Source organism: Tachyglossus aculeatus, chromosome 9 (genome assembly GCF_015852505.1).
Source record: "Tachyglossus aculeatus isolate mTacAcu1 chromosome 9, mTacAcu1.pri, whole genome shotgun sequence".
NCBI classification, from domain to species: domain Eukaryota; kingdom Metazoa; phylum Chordata; class Mammalia; order Monotremata; family Tachyglossidae; genus Tachyglossus; species Tachyglossus aculeatus.
In genome coordinates, this window is record NC_052074.1 from 59,667,854 (window position 1) to 59,687,364 (window position 19,511).

A 19,511-nucleotide genomic window follows, 5' to 3' on the forward strand; every position below is an offset into this window, starting at 1 on the left:
GGTTTTATTTTTCTCAAAAAACACTTACTTAATCTTTGGATATTTATGAGGTACAATGATGTCACTGTTTTTCAACCAAACAATGTCTGGATTCGGATTGCCCGTAGCTCTGACTTTCATTTCAAGGCTAGAGCCTTCCTTTACATTCACGTTCCTCAGTTTTTCCACAAATGCCGGCTTCACCTGGTGTTCCACAGCTGAAAAGAAAAGTCAGTGTGATCAGGAAATGATCATCTCAAAATTTCACCCAGATGCCATTTTGTTCAGGAAGTGAACCATAAAATACCTTCCACAGTTAAATTCATTGTGATTGAAGATTTTCCAGCCCTGTTCTGTGCAATTACAGCCCACTCTCCGGAGTCACTCGGGTTGGCAGGCACGATAATTAATGACTGTGTACCATCCTCTTTGATGACTATTTTATGGGTAAAGTCATTAACAACTTGTTGACCTGAAATGCAGAACCAAAATGTTAGTTCCACATCTGGGCACTGTAGGACGTTCCCGTAATCAGTCGCATTTACTGAGCAGTTACTATGTGCACCGTGCTGGACTAAGCATTTGGGAGAGCACAGTACAACCAAATTAGCAGACACGTTCCCTGCCTACAATGAACTTACAGTCTAGAGGGATAAGATCTCCAAGTAAGGAAAGCTACCGTACCGTCATGAAACCAGAATGTTTCTGGCATAGGTCGGCCGACAACTTTCAAGTCGAATCTTGCAGTCTGCCCTTCTGCGCATTTGAAAGAGGTGGGTTTCAGCACGAAGACGGGCTTGTACAATCTCTCCAGCTGGGATTCATCTGTTTCATCCAGCCTCCGTCCAGGGGACACACGGGCCGGAGACAGGCGTGCGGGGGACAATCGGACCGGAGACATGCGGGCTGGAGACAGGCGTGCAGGAGAACGACTGGTGGAACGAGGCGAAATTGATCTGAAAAACAGCACGCCTTAAACATTGAAACTCGGCGACATAATCCAAGCTGATTTCTCTTCATCTTTATCATTATTACCATGAGTATTAGTTTGAATGGTACGTGCTAAGCACTTCTTATGTGCCGGGCACTGGGGGAGTTACAAGATAATCATGTTGGACACAGTCCCTGTCCCACATGAGGTTCACAGTCTAAGAGGGAGGATTGATTTAATCTCCATTTTACAGATGAGGTAATCGAGGCCCAGAGAAGTTAAGTGACTTGCCTATGGTCACACAGTAAACAAGTGGGATTAAAACCCAGGTCCTCAACCTCCCAAGGCCCGTGTTCTTTCCCCTAGGCCATGCTGCTGTTTATTCCAGATTCTAGGAGTCACATTCTTGCCATTTCCCATGGGACAGGGAGAAAAATTTGATCTGATTTTAGCCGAGGAAAACATTTGGAGGGGGCTCGTTATCCTTGAGCAGATGGGCACCGGTGATTAAGAATGCGCTCCGTTCTATCGTTACCTCAGCCGAGAACTTCCTGTGTGATCAAGGACAAGGCACCTAAGGTCTCTGTCACTACTACTTCATTTGTATTATGGAAATGATATAGTAATTTGTGTGCTTGGAGAGAACACAGACTGAGAGAAGCAGCGTGGCTCAATGGAAAAAGCATGGGCTTTGGAGTCAGAGGTCACGGGTTCAAATTCCGGCTCTGCCAATTGTCAGCTGTGTGACTTTGGGCAACTCACTTAACTTCTCTGGGCCTCAGTTACCTCATCTGTAAAATGAAGATTAAGACTGTGAGCCCCCCCGTGGGACAACCTGATCACCTTGTAAGCTCCCCAGGGCTTAGAACAGTGCTTTGCACATAGTAAGTGCTTAATAAATGCCACTACTATTATTATCTTGGAATGAAATGTGGTGTGAACCCCGGTACAGACTGTGTGTTGTGCACTCCCAGGCGCTCAATACAGTGTATTTTTTTTAATGGTATGTTACAACAGTGCTTGTTACATAATGCTTAGGAACTGGGGCAGATACAGAGTAATCAGGTTGGACACAGTCCGTGTCCCACATGGAGCTCACAGTCTTAATCCCCCTTTTACAGATGAGGTGACAGAGGCTCAGAGAAGTTAAGTAACTTGCATAAGGTCACACAGCAGACAAGTGGCAGAGCCAAAATTAGAACACAGGTCCTTCTGATGCCCAGGCCTGTGCTCTAACAGCTAGGCCATACTGCTTCTCATGCACTGTTTTGTACACAGTGGGGGCTCAAGGAATACCATGATAACTACTGCTGATCATCTTACCGAATTCTGGTCACGGATGCTGGTGCCGGCAAATAGGATGGGGCCGTAAAAGGTGCCGCAGGCTCCACGTACAATTTTCCAGAACAAATAGCATTGCCTTTGACATTGCTGGCAAATGCCGTGTAGATCCCTTCATCTTCTGGGAGCACGACTGGCAAACGCAAGGTAGCTCTCCCATCCTGCAGAAATTCCATTTGGTATCGTTCTCCCGGCCGAATGCGCTTGCCATCTTTGTACCACGCAATCTGTAGAGAGGGCAAGTTTCTGGTGTTTAGGCTAGTTGAAAGAATAATGGTGATACTGCAATTTGCAGGGCATTCTTTCCAGCATTTGATTCACATGCACTCTTTCTCTTTTTTCCCCCCCTTTACCTTTGGTAATGGATAGCCGGACATTTTGCAATGGAAAGTAGCACTCTTTCCCTCAAAAATCCTGTAATTTTTTAATCTCAAATCAAAGCCCGCTTCAATCGTTTCCGATTCAGCAACGTCAACCGCCATCCTCTCTTCTCCGTCTTCTTCGAGGAGTTCTTCTAACGTGGTCTTGATTATTCTGTATTCGATCTCTCTGATGAGTCTCTCTTCGAAGGAAGAGATATGGAATTCCTATGGAAGAAAAAGTGGGATTCTGAGATTAAGAAATGTATAAAGCAAGTACTTTTTTTGCTTTTAGACATTTAAATTCTACAAAGCTAGGGCTTCAAGCGTTAGCACTGTCTTAATTCACTCTGTCCTACACGATAATGATAGACTTACCTGGTCCTCTACAAAAGATCGAATCAAAACAGTATCTTTTGCCATTTTCTTCCTAATAAGTGCTTGTTCCTTTTCGTATTCTTTTTCATATTCTGGGTACGAAAATCCCGGTGCCATCTCTCCAACTTGAGGTTCTGGCACAAATGCAGTCCCTTGAGTCTGGTAAAATGCTTCCTGCTGGGACCTCATCAGCATGTCATACTCAGCTACAAGTGGAAAGAGTAAGTTAATTCCTATTTTTCATATTAATTTTCATGTACGCCTTGGGTGATCAAATGGTAGGGCAGGATGATATTGCAGTGCATTATTCAAATAAGATTATCATTTTAAAATGAGCTCAAAATGATAATAAGTAGGTAGCTCTGTTCTGGAAACTCTTTGAAATGTGTCTTGATTGACTTAGCATACAATTCATAGGTTTGATCTGTTGAAATGCCTTCCATTGAAATGCCTTCCGACACCCACAGGTTGAATAGGTATTAACCACGGGATCTGAACTCCACCCGCTTTACCGGAATATCCCAGTTGATATGCCCACTGAAATTCATGCAGGGAGTTATTTATGGTTTTCATCCAGCAAAACAATGCCAAGAGGAAGCAAAGAGAATCTTCCCACACTTCTATGCAGGCACAATGCATTAGGATGTGATTTGTATGTTCTCTGAGGCACCAAAGAGTGCTGTCGCAACCCCAGAATACTTTCACAGGGGATGACCAGAAGAGCGATTAGAGTCACTTAGACTTCCTCATACATGCCCTCTTGGATAACGACAGTTTTTTTCCAATCCATGGATATTCTAAAATCCTCTTTCCAACAGAAAATTATGACCCAAATCTTGATAGGTACCAGTCTGGGAGATGTTTACTACAATTTAGAGTAGGGCAGTGTTACCAACTGACAGTAATCTTCGGCTACAGTGCAACAGTAACTACACCCCTGGAGAAGTTCTATTACCTTCTTCGAGCAAGGAGGCCGAAGCAGATATCTCGCCGTATTTGTTCCGAATAACGATGGTGTATTCTCCAGCATCGTCGGCAAAAGTCATGGAAATCACCAGTCTGCACTCACCAGTCTGCTTGTTGTAACTGACTTTATATCTTTAGTGGTGAATAAATAAGCAAACAAAACATGAATATCGTGTATCAATTTTCTTACATAAGAGATCATGCCATATTACTTCTTGAAATAGACTTTTGCACTACAGATATAAAGCAAAGCACTTTGCTAGCAAGAGAAGCAAGCGTGGCCAATTTCAAAGAGCCCAGGCCTGGGAGTCTGAGGACCTGGGTTCTAATCCTGGTTCTTCTGGCTTGCTGAGTGATCTTGGGCAAGTCACTAAACTTTTCTATGCCTCAGTTTCCTCAACTGTAAAATGAGGATTAAATACCTATTCTCCTGCCTACTTAGACCTTAGACTGTGAGTCCCATGAAGGATAGGGACTGAATCTGACCTATTTAACTTTCATCTTTCCAAGCACTTAGAACAGTTTTTGACACATATTAAGGTGCTTAACAGATACCATCAAAAAGATCATCTGAATAATATAAAAACCTAGGCAAGGCCATTCCTGATTTAGACTAGCGGTGCTCCCAATCCAGTATCCTAACTCCAATAGTGCATAATAATAATACTTTTGGTGTTTGTTAAGTGCTTACTATGTGCCAGACACTGTGCTGAGCACTGGGGTGGAAACAAGCAAATCAGATTGGACACAGTCCCTGTCCCATGTGGAACTCATAGTTTCAATCCCCATTTTACAGATTTCACAAAGAAGTGAAGTGACTTGCCCTAGGTCACACAGCAGACAAGTGGCAGATGTTTGCAGTTTCCTTCTCTGTCCCTAACATTCTCTAGAAATTTATACAATCTGCCAATCCACCAGCCTGGTATTTTGCCCAAAAGTGGTATTAAATGGGGCTCAATGGCACGTTTCATCCATAAATTTACTGAAACCCTTCTTGAGCCTTGCTGCCATCCTTCCCTTTCCCCTATAACATTCCTAACACGACCTTCAAATAACCCATTATGGACCTTGAACCATATATGAAAACTAGAAATCTGGCCTATGTTCACTGAGAAAAATCTTTGCACGTGAAAAATGCTGTATCCACAGCACTCTCTTTAGGTGCCGCCCCTATCCCGCATTGTGCTCACAATCTAAGCGGTGGGAGGGAGTAGGATTTAATCCCCATTTTACAAATGAGGAAACGGTGGCACAGAAAAGTTAAATGACTTGAACCCAGGTCCTCCGACTCACAGGCCTTGCTCTGTCTGCTAGAACACGCTACTATTAATCATCTGGATAGTCCACGCTGATCAGACTTTTGGCCTGAACTGCTCAAGCACTTCAGGTCAAAGTGGAGTGTTTTTAAGCTCAATTGTCTAAATAGATGCATAGACCAATTTGAATATCAAAATCGACTCTGGCAAAGTCAATCGATCAGATGAGAACCTACCTATATCCGCTGGTGAGAGGAACACCAGCCTTTTTCCAGTAGACGTGGGGCTTCGGGTTTCCTCCGACGTGACACTCGAAGACAACGCTCCCCCCTTCGACTAATTTCTGAACCACTGGCTTCCTGATGAAGGAAGGAGCAGCTGGCTCCCCGGGGCCGGTGGGTTCGTCGGGAATGCTGGTGTCTACCATGACCACATCTCTAGACTCCACGAAGCTGAAAGACATGCACCACCGTGTCAGTCCTGGCAGGGTGGCGAGGTCACACCAGGGAAAGGAGAAGGTTGTCCCATACACCCAAGAGCAGAGGCAAATTGAAGAAGAGAACACCTACCGTTTCTCCTCTGTAGTGACCTTCTTCTCTGCAACGGCAGCCATCTCCCTGCTCTCAAATTCTTCGGATACTATAAGGACAAGAGAAAAAGACTTCAGGATTCAGAACACAGGCACCGTTTTGAATACAAAGGGGAAATGGGGTCTTGGGGGCAAGTAGGATTGAGGCAACGCCTCATTGTTCTTTAGATTTTCCAGCCCAGTTTGGAAGCTTTCAAGCCAGAGACCTGTGAAGCGGGAGGCCGAGAGTCCAGATCAAAAAACCAGTGGCCCGATTTTCCCCATTGCCTCCATGAAAATTTCACCTAAAATTCAGATTCATCTCTTTACCCCACTCATTCCATTGGATTTACTGATGACACTAAAGCTTGTTTAAATAGTTGCACTTTACCCTTCTACCTGGACTATTTTCACTTCACAATCAGAACCCTAGGTTTTCAACATCAGAGGTGTCGTTCAATCTGCCATAACTCGTGTTTTAACTAGTCAATTTGGCTAGAAGGTGACCGCTGAACTAGGGAACATTCTTCCAATGATGCACATCTGTCCAGATACAGTGTGCGGCTGTGTAAGAAGAAACACCTGTGCAATTGTGCCTGGTTTTGGACCCAGTGAATACTACAGTTTAGGCTTTCCTTAATGTAGGCTTCTGTGAGAAGACAAACCCCAGGTTGTGCAGAAAAGGGAGTTTCACAAATATGAGTGCCCTGATCTTTAAGGTAACCATTGAATGACAAATACGGGCATGAACCTTGTTCTAAGTGTTTAAATGAGACATTCTTTTTTGACCTATTCAGCGCAGACACTTGCCCTGTACAGCTAAGTAGCATGAAGTGCTGACAGTTCCAGCTTCGTTCACAGCAGTGCAAGAAAATCTCCCGCTGTCTTCAGCGAAGGCTTCGCGAATCATGAGACGGGCAATTCCGCTTTGGAAGGTGATTTGGAAATCAATGGAACACTCAATTTGGTAATCTTCCCGGTACCATATGACAGTCGGGGTTGGATGCCCAGAGATATAGCATTCCAAAGTCACGGATTCACCTTCCATGACGGTCACGTTCTTAAGGCCCTGGATGTGAGAAAGGAAATTATATGTAATTATAATAATCATAGTGGTGTTTGTTAAGTGCCAGGCACTGTACTAAGCACTGGGGTGAGTACAGTGCTTAGAGAAGCAGCGTGGCTTAGTGAAAAGAGCCCGTCTGCTGTGTGACCTTGGGTAAGCCACTTCACTTCTCTGTGCCTCAGTTACCTCATCTGTAAAACAGGGATTAAGACTGACTCCCACGTGGGACAACCTGATTACCTTGTATCTACCCCAGCACTTAGAACAGTGCTTGGAACATAGTAAGCGCCTAACAAATACCATAATTATTATTATTATTACAAGTAAATCATCATCATCATCATCATCAATCATATTTATTGAGCGCTTACTATGTGCAGAGCACTGTACTAAGTGCTTGGGAAGTACAAATTGGCAATACATAGAGACAGTCCCTACCCAACAGTGGGCTCACAGTCTAAAAGGGGGAGACAGAGAACAAAACCAAACATACCAACAAAATAAAATAAATAGGATAGATATGTACAAGTAAAATAAATCAGGTTGGGCACAGTCCCTGCCCCATGCAGGGGCACAGTCTCAATCCCCATTTTACAGATGAGGTTACTGCAGCACAGAGAAATGAAGTGACTTGCCCAAGGTCACACAGCAGACAAGTGGCAGAGTCAGGACTAGAACCCATGACCTTCACTAAACCAAGCTGCTTATGCCTCTTTCCTCGTAAAGTGGAAGAAGGCACTTACAATCAAACTATTGGCTCAATTTCCATCTATCTCCTCCCCCATCAGTTACAAGGCCATTTCCCTTCTGACATAAGACCACTAGCAATTAACCCTGACTTGACTGATACCACAAGAAGCTGGGAGGAGGGTCTCCTCTGCCCTTGGTAGAGTAGGCTGCTTGTATCCTCTCATGAGCCAAGGCTGGGAGAATCAAACTCCCTAATAGTCATTTCTACACCACAAGAAAACAAATCTGGGAATTTAAAACTGAGCTTTTGGAAATTCCCTCCTAAATAGTGCTGAAGACACTGAAGTTACAGATGCACTACTGATCAGTTTTCAGAGCAAGCTTGTCTGTAGGCTGTAAGCTCTGATGTGGGCAGAGAATGTATCTTTTTATTGTTGTATTGTATTCTTCCAAGAGCTTAGTACAGTGCTCTGCACACAATAAGTGCTCAATAAATACGACTGAATAAAAGTAGATGCAGAGAATGAATTTCTCGATTTATACCGTGGAAATAAGTTTCCATCAGGGTATTTAAGCCACTGAAACAAAGATCAGCCCAAACAAGAGGTACAACTTAAGCTGTTTTCTAGGCAGAATTCGCTTCCCTTTTGCAACCTATATATAGCCCAGGGGTCTAAAGCTGTTGTTTGCAAATGAACACCTTAAGGAGGAACCAGGAGAGCCCGCAGTAGGCAAATATCAAAAATGGGACAGCAGAATGAACCAACAGATGAAAACGTCTTAAAAAAAAAATCCACCTTCTCCAATAGTTTAAAACAACACTCACAGAGACTAAAGTTGGTGGAGTAACTGGAGCTTCCGCCGGTGCGGGTATTCTGGCCATTTCTGTAACCTGGAATATTGAAAAAAAAAGTATTATTCTGTTGATGAGAAGTATGTCAAAGGTTGGAAATTGTTAGCTGGCTTGTTTGCTGCGAAGAAAAGATCTGGACATCAGCCCTGCAGACCTAATGCATGATACCTTTCAAGAACTGAAATAGGCCACTGAAGGGAGAATTCAATTGAAAGGGCTAATCAATCAATTGCATTTCTTGAGCTCTTATTGTATGCAGATCATTGTACTAAGCACTTGCAAGACTTCAGTGGAAATAGGGTAGAAGCTCTTTGAGTTTATAAATTAAGCTGGGAAGGCTGAGTGAGTGTGCCAGCAGATCAACAGGGGCTTGTCAGTTGCTGTTAGACACAATTTGACAAAATTGGGTGACAAACCTTGGGCTCTCTTTCCTGTCTTGCCACGTAGTGTTCTTCTCGGACTGAATCACGGGAGAATCTCACCCCGAGTTCCTTTTTCACCTCTAGTTCCTTTTTCACCTCTAGTTCCTTTTTCACCTCGATTCCGGCATGCCTCTTGTAAGTGTCAGCTGTGTCGACGAAGGGGAACTGTGGGGACGGGCTGGGCTCTGCCCGTATTCTCGTGTCGACTGGTTTTACAAGAGGGGCCTTCACGGGCTTTGTAATCTTCTGAGTCGAAGTGGAGGTGGCAGAGAGTTCTTTTTGCAGAGTAGCAATGGCGGTGCCTGCTATGGAAGCCTGAATGTGCGGTTACAGAGAGAAAGAGGCCTTTTAGTATCTCGCTATTCAATTCTAGATTGTAAACTCATCTCTAGCCTGTAAGCACATTGTGGGAAGGGAACATGTCTGTGTATTTTTATATTGCACTCTCCCAAGCACTTAATACAGTGCTCTGCAGTACTCAATAAATACAATTGACTGATAACTGACTGACCTCAAGAGGCCCCCTAGATGGTTCTTCAGATGGCTATCTTGACTTCTGCTGGCGCAGGGCTACTAGGAACTTCACAACCTCACACCTCCCACGCCTGCCCAAATTTGGTGAGGTGTTGGTCAGACATTGGGGGAGGGTGTGGTTTCTATATATAGAAATTCTCTGCAGAACACAATGCTACATATAGAGCATCCCTTTTATCAACCATAAAATGCCACGAATATGGAGCCCCTCAACCTAATGGCTTTTATTCATTTCCCGCGCTGGATGTCAGAATCCGTTTCACTGACTCATCTTCCACCTTCCACCCTTACCTCATAGCCATGTTCCGTTTTAGGGACAGAAATTTTTGACACTGTGAAATGCGGACTCGCCGTGCGGGGACGTGTATGTTCCACGTGGACCAATCTTTCGGTCAGCAGGTCCGATGTTCTCTTGACCTGCATTAAACAATGACCCTTTAATCCACAATTCACTTCGTGATCCCAGAGGCCTTTGTGTCGGAAGCGGATATGATCGTCGGACACCAGGGGCCCGAGTGAGTCTTACCTGGGAGGAAATCTGCATTCTCGCTTGCTCGGCAGCAGAAACGTGTGTTTCAGAAGGAACCTGGACTACTGCAGGTTTGACTGCTTTAGGGACAACTTGTGGTTCGGATGCTGGGCGCTGAGGATGCTCGATGACTTTTGTTGCAGCAACATGCTCCTTGTAGCCATATTCCAAAGTAGTTTTTTGAGCGTAAGAGTCTTCCATGGGGGCTGGCTCTCTGGGCTCTCTGATACGTGCTTGATCTACTGCAGCCACAACAGTAGCTACAGCTTCTGCCTTTTTTCCGGCTTCAACCTAGGGATGGAGTTTGGAGAATTCATGAATGGTAATGTCACAGTTTCATGTGAAATCAGTCGTCCCAGGTTGGGTAATCAACTAACGAACGAATGCACAGATCAGTATTAGTATTAGAGAAGCAGCTTGGGTCAGTGGAAAGATCATGGGCTTTGGAGTCAGAGGTCATTTGTTCGAATCCCAGCTCTGCCACATCTGCTGTGTGACCTTGGGCAAGTCACTTAACTTCTCTGAGCCTCAATTACCTCATGTGTAAAATGGGGATTAAGACTGGGAGCCCCACGTGGGACAACCTGATCACCTTGTATCCCCCCTGCACTTAGAACAGTGCTTTGCACATAGTAAGTGCTTAAACAGATGTCATCATTATTATTAGTGCAGAGCATATTACATAGGAGATAAAGCTCTGGTCTATAAAGACAATATAAAACACGTACTTATTGATTGTATGGATATGGGCTACGCAGGGAGAATAAAAATACACAGCTACAAATATTGACCCCTTCACATTCAATTGAGCAATCAATGGCATTTATTAAGCGCTTACTCTGTGTAGGGCACTGCACTAAGTGGTTGGGAGAGTACATTATAAAGGAGTTCAGATAGCTTCTTATCCCATGAGACAACTCAGGGATGTTTGTACATTTGTAAATATTAGATAACAAGAATGATGGCTTATGCATTGATTTAGCCGGGATGTCTCCGAACAGAAATCCCTCATAAGGAAAATTTGAAGACCACTGGTGAAATCAAAGCATTTCTACGCTGGAAAAAAAAATCCATCATTCATTTTCAGAATGATCAGTAATCAAAATTCCCATGTTGATCCATCTTAAGTCCTGGAAGACCAAATGGTGTGATTTTTCTCTGTACTAAGGATTTGAAAAATGAGAGCAGGGGAGCAGCATAAAAGAAGGGTCCTTAAAAAAATGAGCTAAACTGAACTGACAGATATATGGTAACTTTCTCCAGAATTTAGAATTGCCCATTACTAAAACTCACGAGACCATTTTGCTGGGCATGGATCCTTCAGATGCGAACTACTCCAAAGCCTCATTTGCCCAACGTCAACCCTTGATGGCAGCAGAGGAGGAAGGGTGGAAAACAATTGAAGTTGGCGGGCTCCAGCAAGGCGGTGCCAGGAGAAGGAGAGGCCCCAGACTTAGGAAGGAGTAGGTGGGTCAAGGGGAGAAAGACTAAATTATCCACCCTCGGGAATTTTTATCCCAGAACCACCAAAATTCCTGATTTCCTTGTCTCTATGGGGGATCACAAATAGTCTCCAGTCAATCCAGAAGAAGAAACATTACAAATTCCCTTGTGTTGAATTGGAATTGAGGTGACTGTCATTCATGCCATTGGGAAACCAGGTGATATGGGATTTTAAAAATCAATGAGCATAGCTTTTAACCCCCCCACTAACTCATGTTAGACTGTGACAATGAAACAGGACAACATTACCATTTCTCCCTTCACAGCATCTATTTTCACCAGGTCTTTTATTCCTTGATTTTATCAGACTTGGTATAGCAATTACTTTCTAAAGCATAGAAGTGTTCTCATATTCATTCAATCATATTTACTGAGCACTTACTGTATGCAAAGCACTGTACTAAGCACTTGGAAAGTACAATTTGGCAACAAATAGAGACAATCCCTACCCAACAATGGGCTCACGGTCTAGAAGAGGGGAGACAGACAACAAAACATATTCCATCTTTACCTACTTTTCATGACAAAAAAAAACCCAAAACAAAAGTCAATTCCATTAAATTATTTTAAAATGCCAGAGCTGTTGACACCAGCAGGTACTTTAAATTCTTCCTTGCCTGCTGGAATGAATGCAGCGTATGCTGGTAAATATCCTGGCAACCAGTTTATTTAAAAAAAAATGACTTCAGTGCTTATTTTCAATCTCCTTTCTTTCAAAAATCCAGAGCCAGTCATACTTAGTTCAGTGTCTGTCACAGAGTAAGTGCTTAAATACCATTTAAAAAAAAATCCCACCAAGAATGGCGCATGTTAGTGAGTCAATAGTGAGGGAGCCAAGGGGAAACTGAAGGGAGGAAATCTATGTTTAGAGTAATTTTACAAGCTTTAGAGACAAATTTCTAATTCTGAGTTACAGAAAGAGTATAAAATAAGTACAGTAAGCATTTAAATACAGTTTATCATGAGCCTGCAAATACTGGAGAAATTTTTCTAATCTATAAGGGGGACAGTCACCTTTTCATGCATTAGACGTATTTGTTCTTGTTTGCTGGCGATTTCTTCTCTGGTTCTTGATATTGTATCTTCTTTGGCTCTTGTGGTAGTTACTACAGAAGGCTTAGCAATTTTCTCAGCTGCCTTTGTCATCTAGTTTTATAAGTGAAATAAATTATGTTTAGTAGAATTTAAAAGAAAAATAAATCAGTATTGATAAAAGAAAAAAGTGTTAAAGGACTTATAGAAGAGAAAGTTATAGTCCACCTCTAGATTATTGAATACAAGGGAAAAGTGATCGATTAACAATACTTAGCTCTCCGTAGAAGTGATAGTGACAATTTCCAATTAAACACATATTAAGGTGAGTTGTGTTAATATTTTCTCCTGCACAGAAGTTTGGAAGTAAAATATGTGACAAGGAATTATTTCACAGCTAGACAATAAGATCCATATTCACCTTTTCATGAGAAACATGGATTTGTTCACGTTTAGTAGCCACATCTCTGGTTCTCAAAAATGATTCTTGTTCTTTGGATTTTGCAGTGGTCACTGCTATTGAAGCAAGAGCTTTTTTCTCAGCTTCCTTTCTCATCTAATCAATACAGTAAAACCAAGATTTGAATTCCAACATGGTCTCAAACAAACATGTAATAACACGATGGTCAATGAAGGGGGGCCGAAATACATCATGAGGGCAAGGGAGGTTAAATGCCACTTAAAATCCTTGCAAACAAAATATTTAGAAATCTTGATGCTTATATAGATTATATTAATAACTGCAAATAAACGAGTATCCTCAGTCTGTAATATTTATTTTGTAAAGTTGTTAATTTTTTTTACAAGCTAGACTTCATGCATGTGGGAGAGGATAAGTATCATGAAAAGAGAACTGCAAACATGTTACTAATAAGTGAAGATTATAGAGGGGAAAAAACAAATAAAATCCATATTCTGTAGCAAATTTGAGTGTTACTAATGAAGTAGGTTAAATGGGTGAATTTCACATCTATGCTCTCTCCATTCACCTTTTCATGAGTTATGTGTACTTGTTCTTGTGACGTCGTGAATCCTTCTCTAGTTCTGGACACTGTGTCTTGTTCTTTGACTTTCGGTGTGGCAATTATTACCTTGGGTACCACAGTTTTCTTAGTTTCTCTTGTCATCTGGTTGTTACAGTAAAAGACAGTTTACATTCCATGGGAATCTCAATGAGAGCAACATGGGTCCCAAAATTGGAAATGTTAAGCGGTATGAGGAGGTGGAAAAATAGACAAAACTTCTTCCTCTAGCCAGGCGTTTTAAAAACAATTCATGGCATGGCTTGATAGTCTCAGATATGTTCACACTGGATAATATATAGCCAGATTACAAATGGGCAAAAGTGAATATGTTTTGAACCCAGGATTAGAACCCAGTTCCATGCTCTTTCCACTAGACCCAGCTTCTTCTCCAGATTTTTGTGTTGTGCTTGTTTTTTTTCTAGTTCTTGTTTTTTTTCTAGTTCTGAGAAAGGTTTCTTGTGCTTTGGTGTGAGCAGTGGTAACTATGTAGGGACAGTGGTTTTCTCCTTATTCTGTCCTGATTATACAATTGAAACTAAAATTTGAGTTCCATGTGTTCTGCCTCTTTCTCTTACATCCCCACCAAATGAAAGTTGAGAGGAAATATCAGAACAATAGGACACACTGGACAAGCCCAGGAAAGGAAGATAGAGTTTCCCACTAAAAATATTTCTTTCCTTTCTCCTTTCCCTTTTAGCCTTAGATCCAAGCAGGAAAACAGGACCTAAAATGGTCATTACTGTTGGAGCTGTTTTCATAAATACTCTACCAAGCGCTTAGTAAAGTGTCTTGCCCACAGTAAGCACTCAATATACACCATCAATTAATTAATATCACACCACAGGTAATTCATAGGTGTTGAAGGGATGAGTTCTGGTTTTATCTGGCAATAGCTGATCAAAACGAGACTTACCGTTTCATGAGTTATGTGCATTTGTTCCTGTTTTGTAGCCTTTCCTTCAGTAATTTTCGATACTTTTTCTTGTTCTTTGGCTTTAGCAGCTGAAATTATTACCTTAGGTACAAAAGCTTTTTCAGTTTCTTTTCTCACCTGTTTTTAAAAACAAAACACATTCAACTTAATGTCTCTATTTGACCAAAGTGACATTTAGGAATACTACTAAGTAGGAAGATCAGTTATTTTTCAGAGGTACAAATGTTGAATTAAGGGAACCAATATTGCTTTTACAATGTAATTCAGACTCTGCTACCCCAATTCAAAAAGGTAAACATAGTTTGTGTTAGAAAAAGATTGGCATCATAAACTCCTCAAAGGCAGGGACTGTGCCTTTTATAAATACTTTCCCAAGCACCTAGTATAGTGATCTGCATGCAGTAGTTAAGAAATACTTTGAAATTTAAAATAGAAAGAAAGGCTTTAATTAGGATCAACAAGCCTCCTCATTGTTAGCAGGTGTGAGCCCTGAAGCCTTGAAACTCACAGCTAAGTTGAGGGAAAATGGCAAAAAAAAAAAAAGGCATTTAGGAACATGACTTACTAGGCATGAATAACTAGATTGTCAGTTATTTTTCTGCGGTACAAATGCTGAATTAAAGGATCCAAAGGTTCTTAGAAAAGTGTGACTCTGCTACCCCAATTCTAAAGGGTGAACAACATAGCTTGCATTTCAATTATTCTTCATTCCCAAGCGCTTAGTACAGTGCTCTGCACACAGTAAGCGCTCAGTAAGTACAATTGATAATGATGCCATTTGTCTGCTGCATGGGATTAGGGCACGGGCCTGGGAGTCACAAGGTTTGCTGCCATTTCCCCTTTTAGACTGTGAGCTCACTGTTGGGTAGGGACTGTCTCTATATGTTGCCAACTTGTACTTCCCAAGCACTTAGTACAGTGCTCTGCACACAGTGAGCGCTCAATAAATATGATTGATAATGATGCCATTTGTCTGCTGCATGGGGTTAGGGCATGGGCCTGGGAGTCACAAGGTTTGCTGCCATTTGTCTGCTGCATAGGGTTAGGGCAGGGGCCTGGGAGTCACAAGGTTTGCTGCCCTTTGTCTGCTGCATAGGGTTAGGGCACGGGCCTGGGAGTCACAAGGTTTGCTGCCATTTCCCCTTGTAGACTGTGAGCCCACTGTTGGGTAGGGACTGTCTCTATACGTTGCCAACTTGTACTTCCCAAGCGCTTAGTACAGTGCTCTGCACACAGTAAGCACTCAATAAATACAATTGATAATGATGCCATTTGTCTGCTGCATGGGGTTAGGGCACGGGCCTAGGAGTCACAAGGTTTGCTACCATTTGTCTGCTGCATGGGGTTAGGGCACGGGCCTGGGAGTCACAAGGTTTGCTGCCATTTCCCCTTTTAGACTGTGAGCCCACTGTTGGGTAGGGACTGTCTCTATATGTTGCCAACTTGTACTTCCCAAGCGCTTAGTACAGTGCTCTGCACACAGTAAGCACTCAATAAATACGATTGATAATGATGCCATTTGTCTGCTGCATGGGGTTAGGGCAGAGGCCTGGGAGTCACAAGGTTTGCTGCCATTTGTCTGCTGCATAGGGTTAGGGCAGGGGCCTGGGAGTCACAAGGTTTGCTGCCCTTTGTCTGCTGCATAGGGTTCGGGCACGGGCCTGGGAGTCACAAGGTTTGCTGCCATTTCCCCATTTAGACTGTGAGCCCACTGTTGGGTAGGGACTGTCTCTATATGTTGCCAACTTGTACTTCCCAAGCGCTTAGTACAGTGCTCTGCACACAGTAAGCGCTCAATAAATACAATTAATAATGATGCCATTTGTCTGCTGCATGGGGTTAGGGCACGGGCCTAGGAGTCACAAGGTTTGCTGCCCTTTGTCTGCTGCATAGGGTTAGGGCACGGGCCTGGGAGTCAAAAGGTTTGCTGCCATTTCCCCTCTTAGACTGTGAGCCCACTGTTGGGTAGGGACTGTCTCTATATGTTGCCAACTTGTACTTCCAAAGTGCTTAGTACAGTGCTCTGCACACAGTAAGCGCTCAATAAATACGATTGATAATGATGCCATTTGTCTGCTGCATGGGGTTAGGGCACGCACGGGCCTGGGAGTCACAAGGTTTGCTACCATTTGTCTGCTGCATGGGGTTAGGGCACGGGCCTGGGAGTCACAAGTTTTGCTGCCATTTCCCCTTTTAGACTGTGAGCCCACTGTTGGGTAGGGACTGTCTCTATATGTTGCCAACTTGTACTTCCCAAGCACTTAGTACAGTGTTCTGCACACAGTAAGCGCTCAATAAATACGATTGATAATGATGCCATTTGTCTGCTGCATGGGGTTAGGGCACGCACGGGCCTGGGAGTCACAAGGTTTGCTGCCATTTGTCTGCTGCATGGGGTTAGGGCACGGGCCTGGGAGTCACAAGGTTTGCTGCCGTTTCCCCTTTTAGACTGTGAGCCCACTGTTGGGTAGGGACTGTCTCTATATGTTGCCAACTTGTACTTCCCAAGCGCTTAGTACAGTGCTCTGCACACAGTAAGCGCTCAATAAATACGATTGATAATGATGCCATTTTTCTGCTGCATGGGGTTAGGGCACGGGCCTGGGAGTCACAAGGTTTGCTGCCATTTGTCTGCTGCATAGGGTTAGGGCAGGGGCCTGGGAGTCACAAGGTTTGCTGCCCTTTGTCTGCTGCATAGGGTTAGGGCATGGGCCTGGGAGTCACAAGGTTTGCTGCCATTTCCCCTTTTAGACTGGGAGCCCACTGTTGGGTAGGGACTGTCTCTATATGTTGCCAACTTGTACTTCCCAAGTGCTTAGTACAGTGCTCTGCACACAGTAAGCGCTCAATAAATACGATTGATAATGATGCCATTTGTCTGCTGCATGGGGTTAGGGCACGGGCCTGGGAGTCACAAGGTATGCTGCCATTTGTCTGCTGCATAGGGTTAGGGCAGGGGCCTGGGAGTCACAAGGTTTGCTGCCTTTTGTCTGCTGCATAGGGTTAGGGCACGGGCCTGGGAGTCACAAGGTTTGCTGTCATTTCCCCTTTTAGACTGTGAGCCCACTGTTGGGTAGGGACTGTCTCTATATGTTGCCAACTTGTACTTCCCAAGCGCTTAGTACAGTGCTCTGCACACAGTAAGCGCTCAATAAATACGATTGATAATGATGCCATTTGTCTGCTGCATGGGGTTAGGGCACAAACGGGCCTGGGAGTCACAAGGTTTGCTGCCATTTGTCTGCTGCATAGGGTTAGGGCACGGGCCTGGGAGTCACAAGGTTTGCTGCCATTTCCCCTTTTAGACTGGGAGCCCACTGTTGGGTAGGGACTGTCTCTATATGTTGCCAACTTGCACTTCCCAAGCGCTTAGTACAGTGCTCTGCACACAGTAAGCGCTCAATAAATACGATTGATAATGGTGCCATTTGTCTGCTGCATGGGGTTAGGGCACGGACGGGCCTGGGAGTCACAAGGTTTGCCACCATTTGTCTGCTGCATGGGGTTAGGGCACGGGCCTGGGAGTCACAAGGTTTGCTGCCATTTCCCCTTTTAGACTGTGAGCCCACTGTTGGGTAGGGACTGTCTCTATATGTTGCCAACTTGTACTTCCCAAGCGCTTAGTACAGTGCTCTGCACACAGTAAGCACTCAATAAATACGATTGATAATGATGCCATTTGTCTGCTGCATGGGGTTAGGGCAGAGGCCTGGGAGTCACAAGGTTTGCTGCCATTTGTCTGCTGCATAGGGTTAGGGCAGGGGCCTGGGAGTCACAAGGTTTGCTGCCATTTGTCTGCTGCATAGGGTTAGGGCAGGGGCCTGGGAGTCACAAGGTTTGCTGCCCTTTGTCTGCTGCATACGGTTAGGGCACGGGCCTGGGAGTCACAAGGTTTGCTGCCATTTCCCCATTTAGACTGTGAGCCCACTGTTGGGTAGGGACTGTCTCTATATGTTGCCAACTTGTACTTCCCAAGCGCTTAGTACAGTGCTCGGCACACAGTAAGCGCTCAATAAATACAATTAATAATGATGCCATTTGTCTGCTGCATGGGGTTAGGGCACGGGCCTAGGAGTCACAAGGTTTGCTGCCCTTTGTCTGCTGCATAGGGTTAGGGCACGGGCCTGGGAGTCACAAGGTTTGCTGCCATTTCCCCTTTTAGACTGGGAGCCCACTGTTGGGTAGGGACTGTCTCTATATGTTGCCAACTTGTACTTCCAAAGTGCTTAGTACAGTGCTCTGCACACAGTAAGCGCTCAATAAATACGATTGATAATGATGCCATTTGTCTGCTGCATGGGGTTAGGGCAGAGGCTGGGAGTCACAAGGTTTGCTGCCATTTGTCTGCTGCATAGGGTTAGGGCAGGGGCCTGGGAGTCACAAGGTTTGCTGCCCTTTGTCTGCTGCATAGGGTTAGGGCAGGGGCCTGGGAGTCACAAGGTTTGCTGCCATTTCCCCTTTTAGACTGTGAGCCCACTGTTGGGTAGGGACTGTCTCTATATGTTGCCAACTTGTACTTCCCAAGCGCTTAGTACAGTGCTCTGCACACAGTGAGCTCTCAATAAATACGATTGATAATGATGCCATTTGTCTGCTGCATGGGGTTAGGGCAGAGGCCTGGGAGTCACAAGGTTTGCTGCCATTTGTCTGCTGCATAGGGTTAGGGCAGGGGCCTGGGAGTCACAAAGTTTGCTGCCATTTGTCTGCTGCATAGGTTTAGGGCAGGGGCCTGGGAGTCACAAGGTTTGCTGCCCTTTGTCTGCTGCATAGGGTTAGGGCAGGGGCCTGGGAGTCACAAGGTTTGCTGCCCTTTGTCTGCTGCATAGGGTTAGGGCACGGGCCTGGGAGTCACAAGGTTTGCTGCCATTTCCCCTTTTAGACTGTGAGCCCACTGTTGGGTAGGGACTGTCTCTATATGTTGCCAACTTGTACTTCCCAAGCGCTTAGTACAGTGCTCTGCACACAGTGAGTGCTCAATAAATACGATTGATAATGATGCCATTTGTCTGCTGCATGGGGTTAGGGCAGAGGCCTGGGAGTCACAAGGTTTGCTGCCATTTGTCTGCTGCATAGGGTTAGGGCAGGGGCCTGGGAGTAACAAAGTTTGCTGCCCTTTGTCTGCTGCATAGGTTTAGGGCAGGGGCC

The 19,511-nt window shown here is 44.2% G+C and overlaps 1 protein-coding gene across 1 annotated transcript in view; it reads right to left on the minus strand.

Annotated features, from left to right (window-relative positions):
* TTN (titin) overlaps positions 1 to 19,511 on the minus strand; it is a 326,517-nt gene that overhangs the window by 278,783 nt on the left and 28,223 nt on the right. The window contains exons 9-26 of the mRNA XM_038751738.1: positions 14,346 to 14,483; positions 13,397 to 13,534; positions 12,829 to 12,963; positions 9,870 to 10,163; positions 9,635 to 9,760; positions 8,924 to 9,124; positions 8,804 to 8,887; positions 8,361 to 8,426; positions 6,589 to 6,847; positions 5,780 to 5,849; positions 5,447 to 5,662; positions 3,944 to 4,086; positions 2,989 to 3,194; positions 2,605 to 2,838; positions 2,234 to 2,478; positions 664 to 935; positions 287 to 451; positions 29 to 197 (exon numbers count right to left, since the gene is read on the minus strand). Coding sequence (XP_038607666.1) covers positions 29 to 197; positions 287 to 451; positions 664 to 935; positions 2,234 to 2,478; positions 2,605 to 2,838; positions 2,989 to 3,194; positions 3,944 to 4,086; positions 5,447 to 5,662; positions 5,780 to 5,849; positions 6,589 to 6,847; positions 8,361 to 8,426; positions 8,804 to 8,887; positions 8,924 to 9,124; positions 9,635 to 9,760; positions 9,870 to 10,163; positions 12,829 to 12,963; positions 13,397 to 13,534; positions 14,346 to 14,483 — 3,161 coding nt within the window. The remainder of the gene's footprint in view (positions 1 to 28; positions 198 to 286; positions 452 to 663; positions 936 to 2,233; positions 2,479 to 2,604; positions 2,839 to 2,988; positions 3,195 to 3,943; positions 4,087 to 5,446; positions 5,663 to 5,779; positions 5,850 to 6,588; positions 6,848 to 8,360; positions 8,427 to 8,803; positions 8,888 to 8,923; positions 9,125 to 9,634; positions 9,761 to 9,869; positions 10,164 to 12,828; positions 12,964 to 13,396; positions 13,535 to 14,345; positions 14,484 to 19,511) is intronic.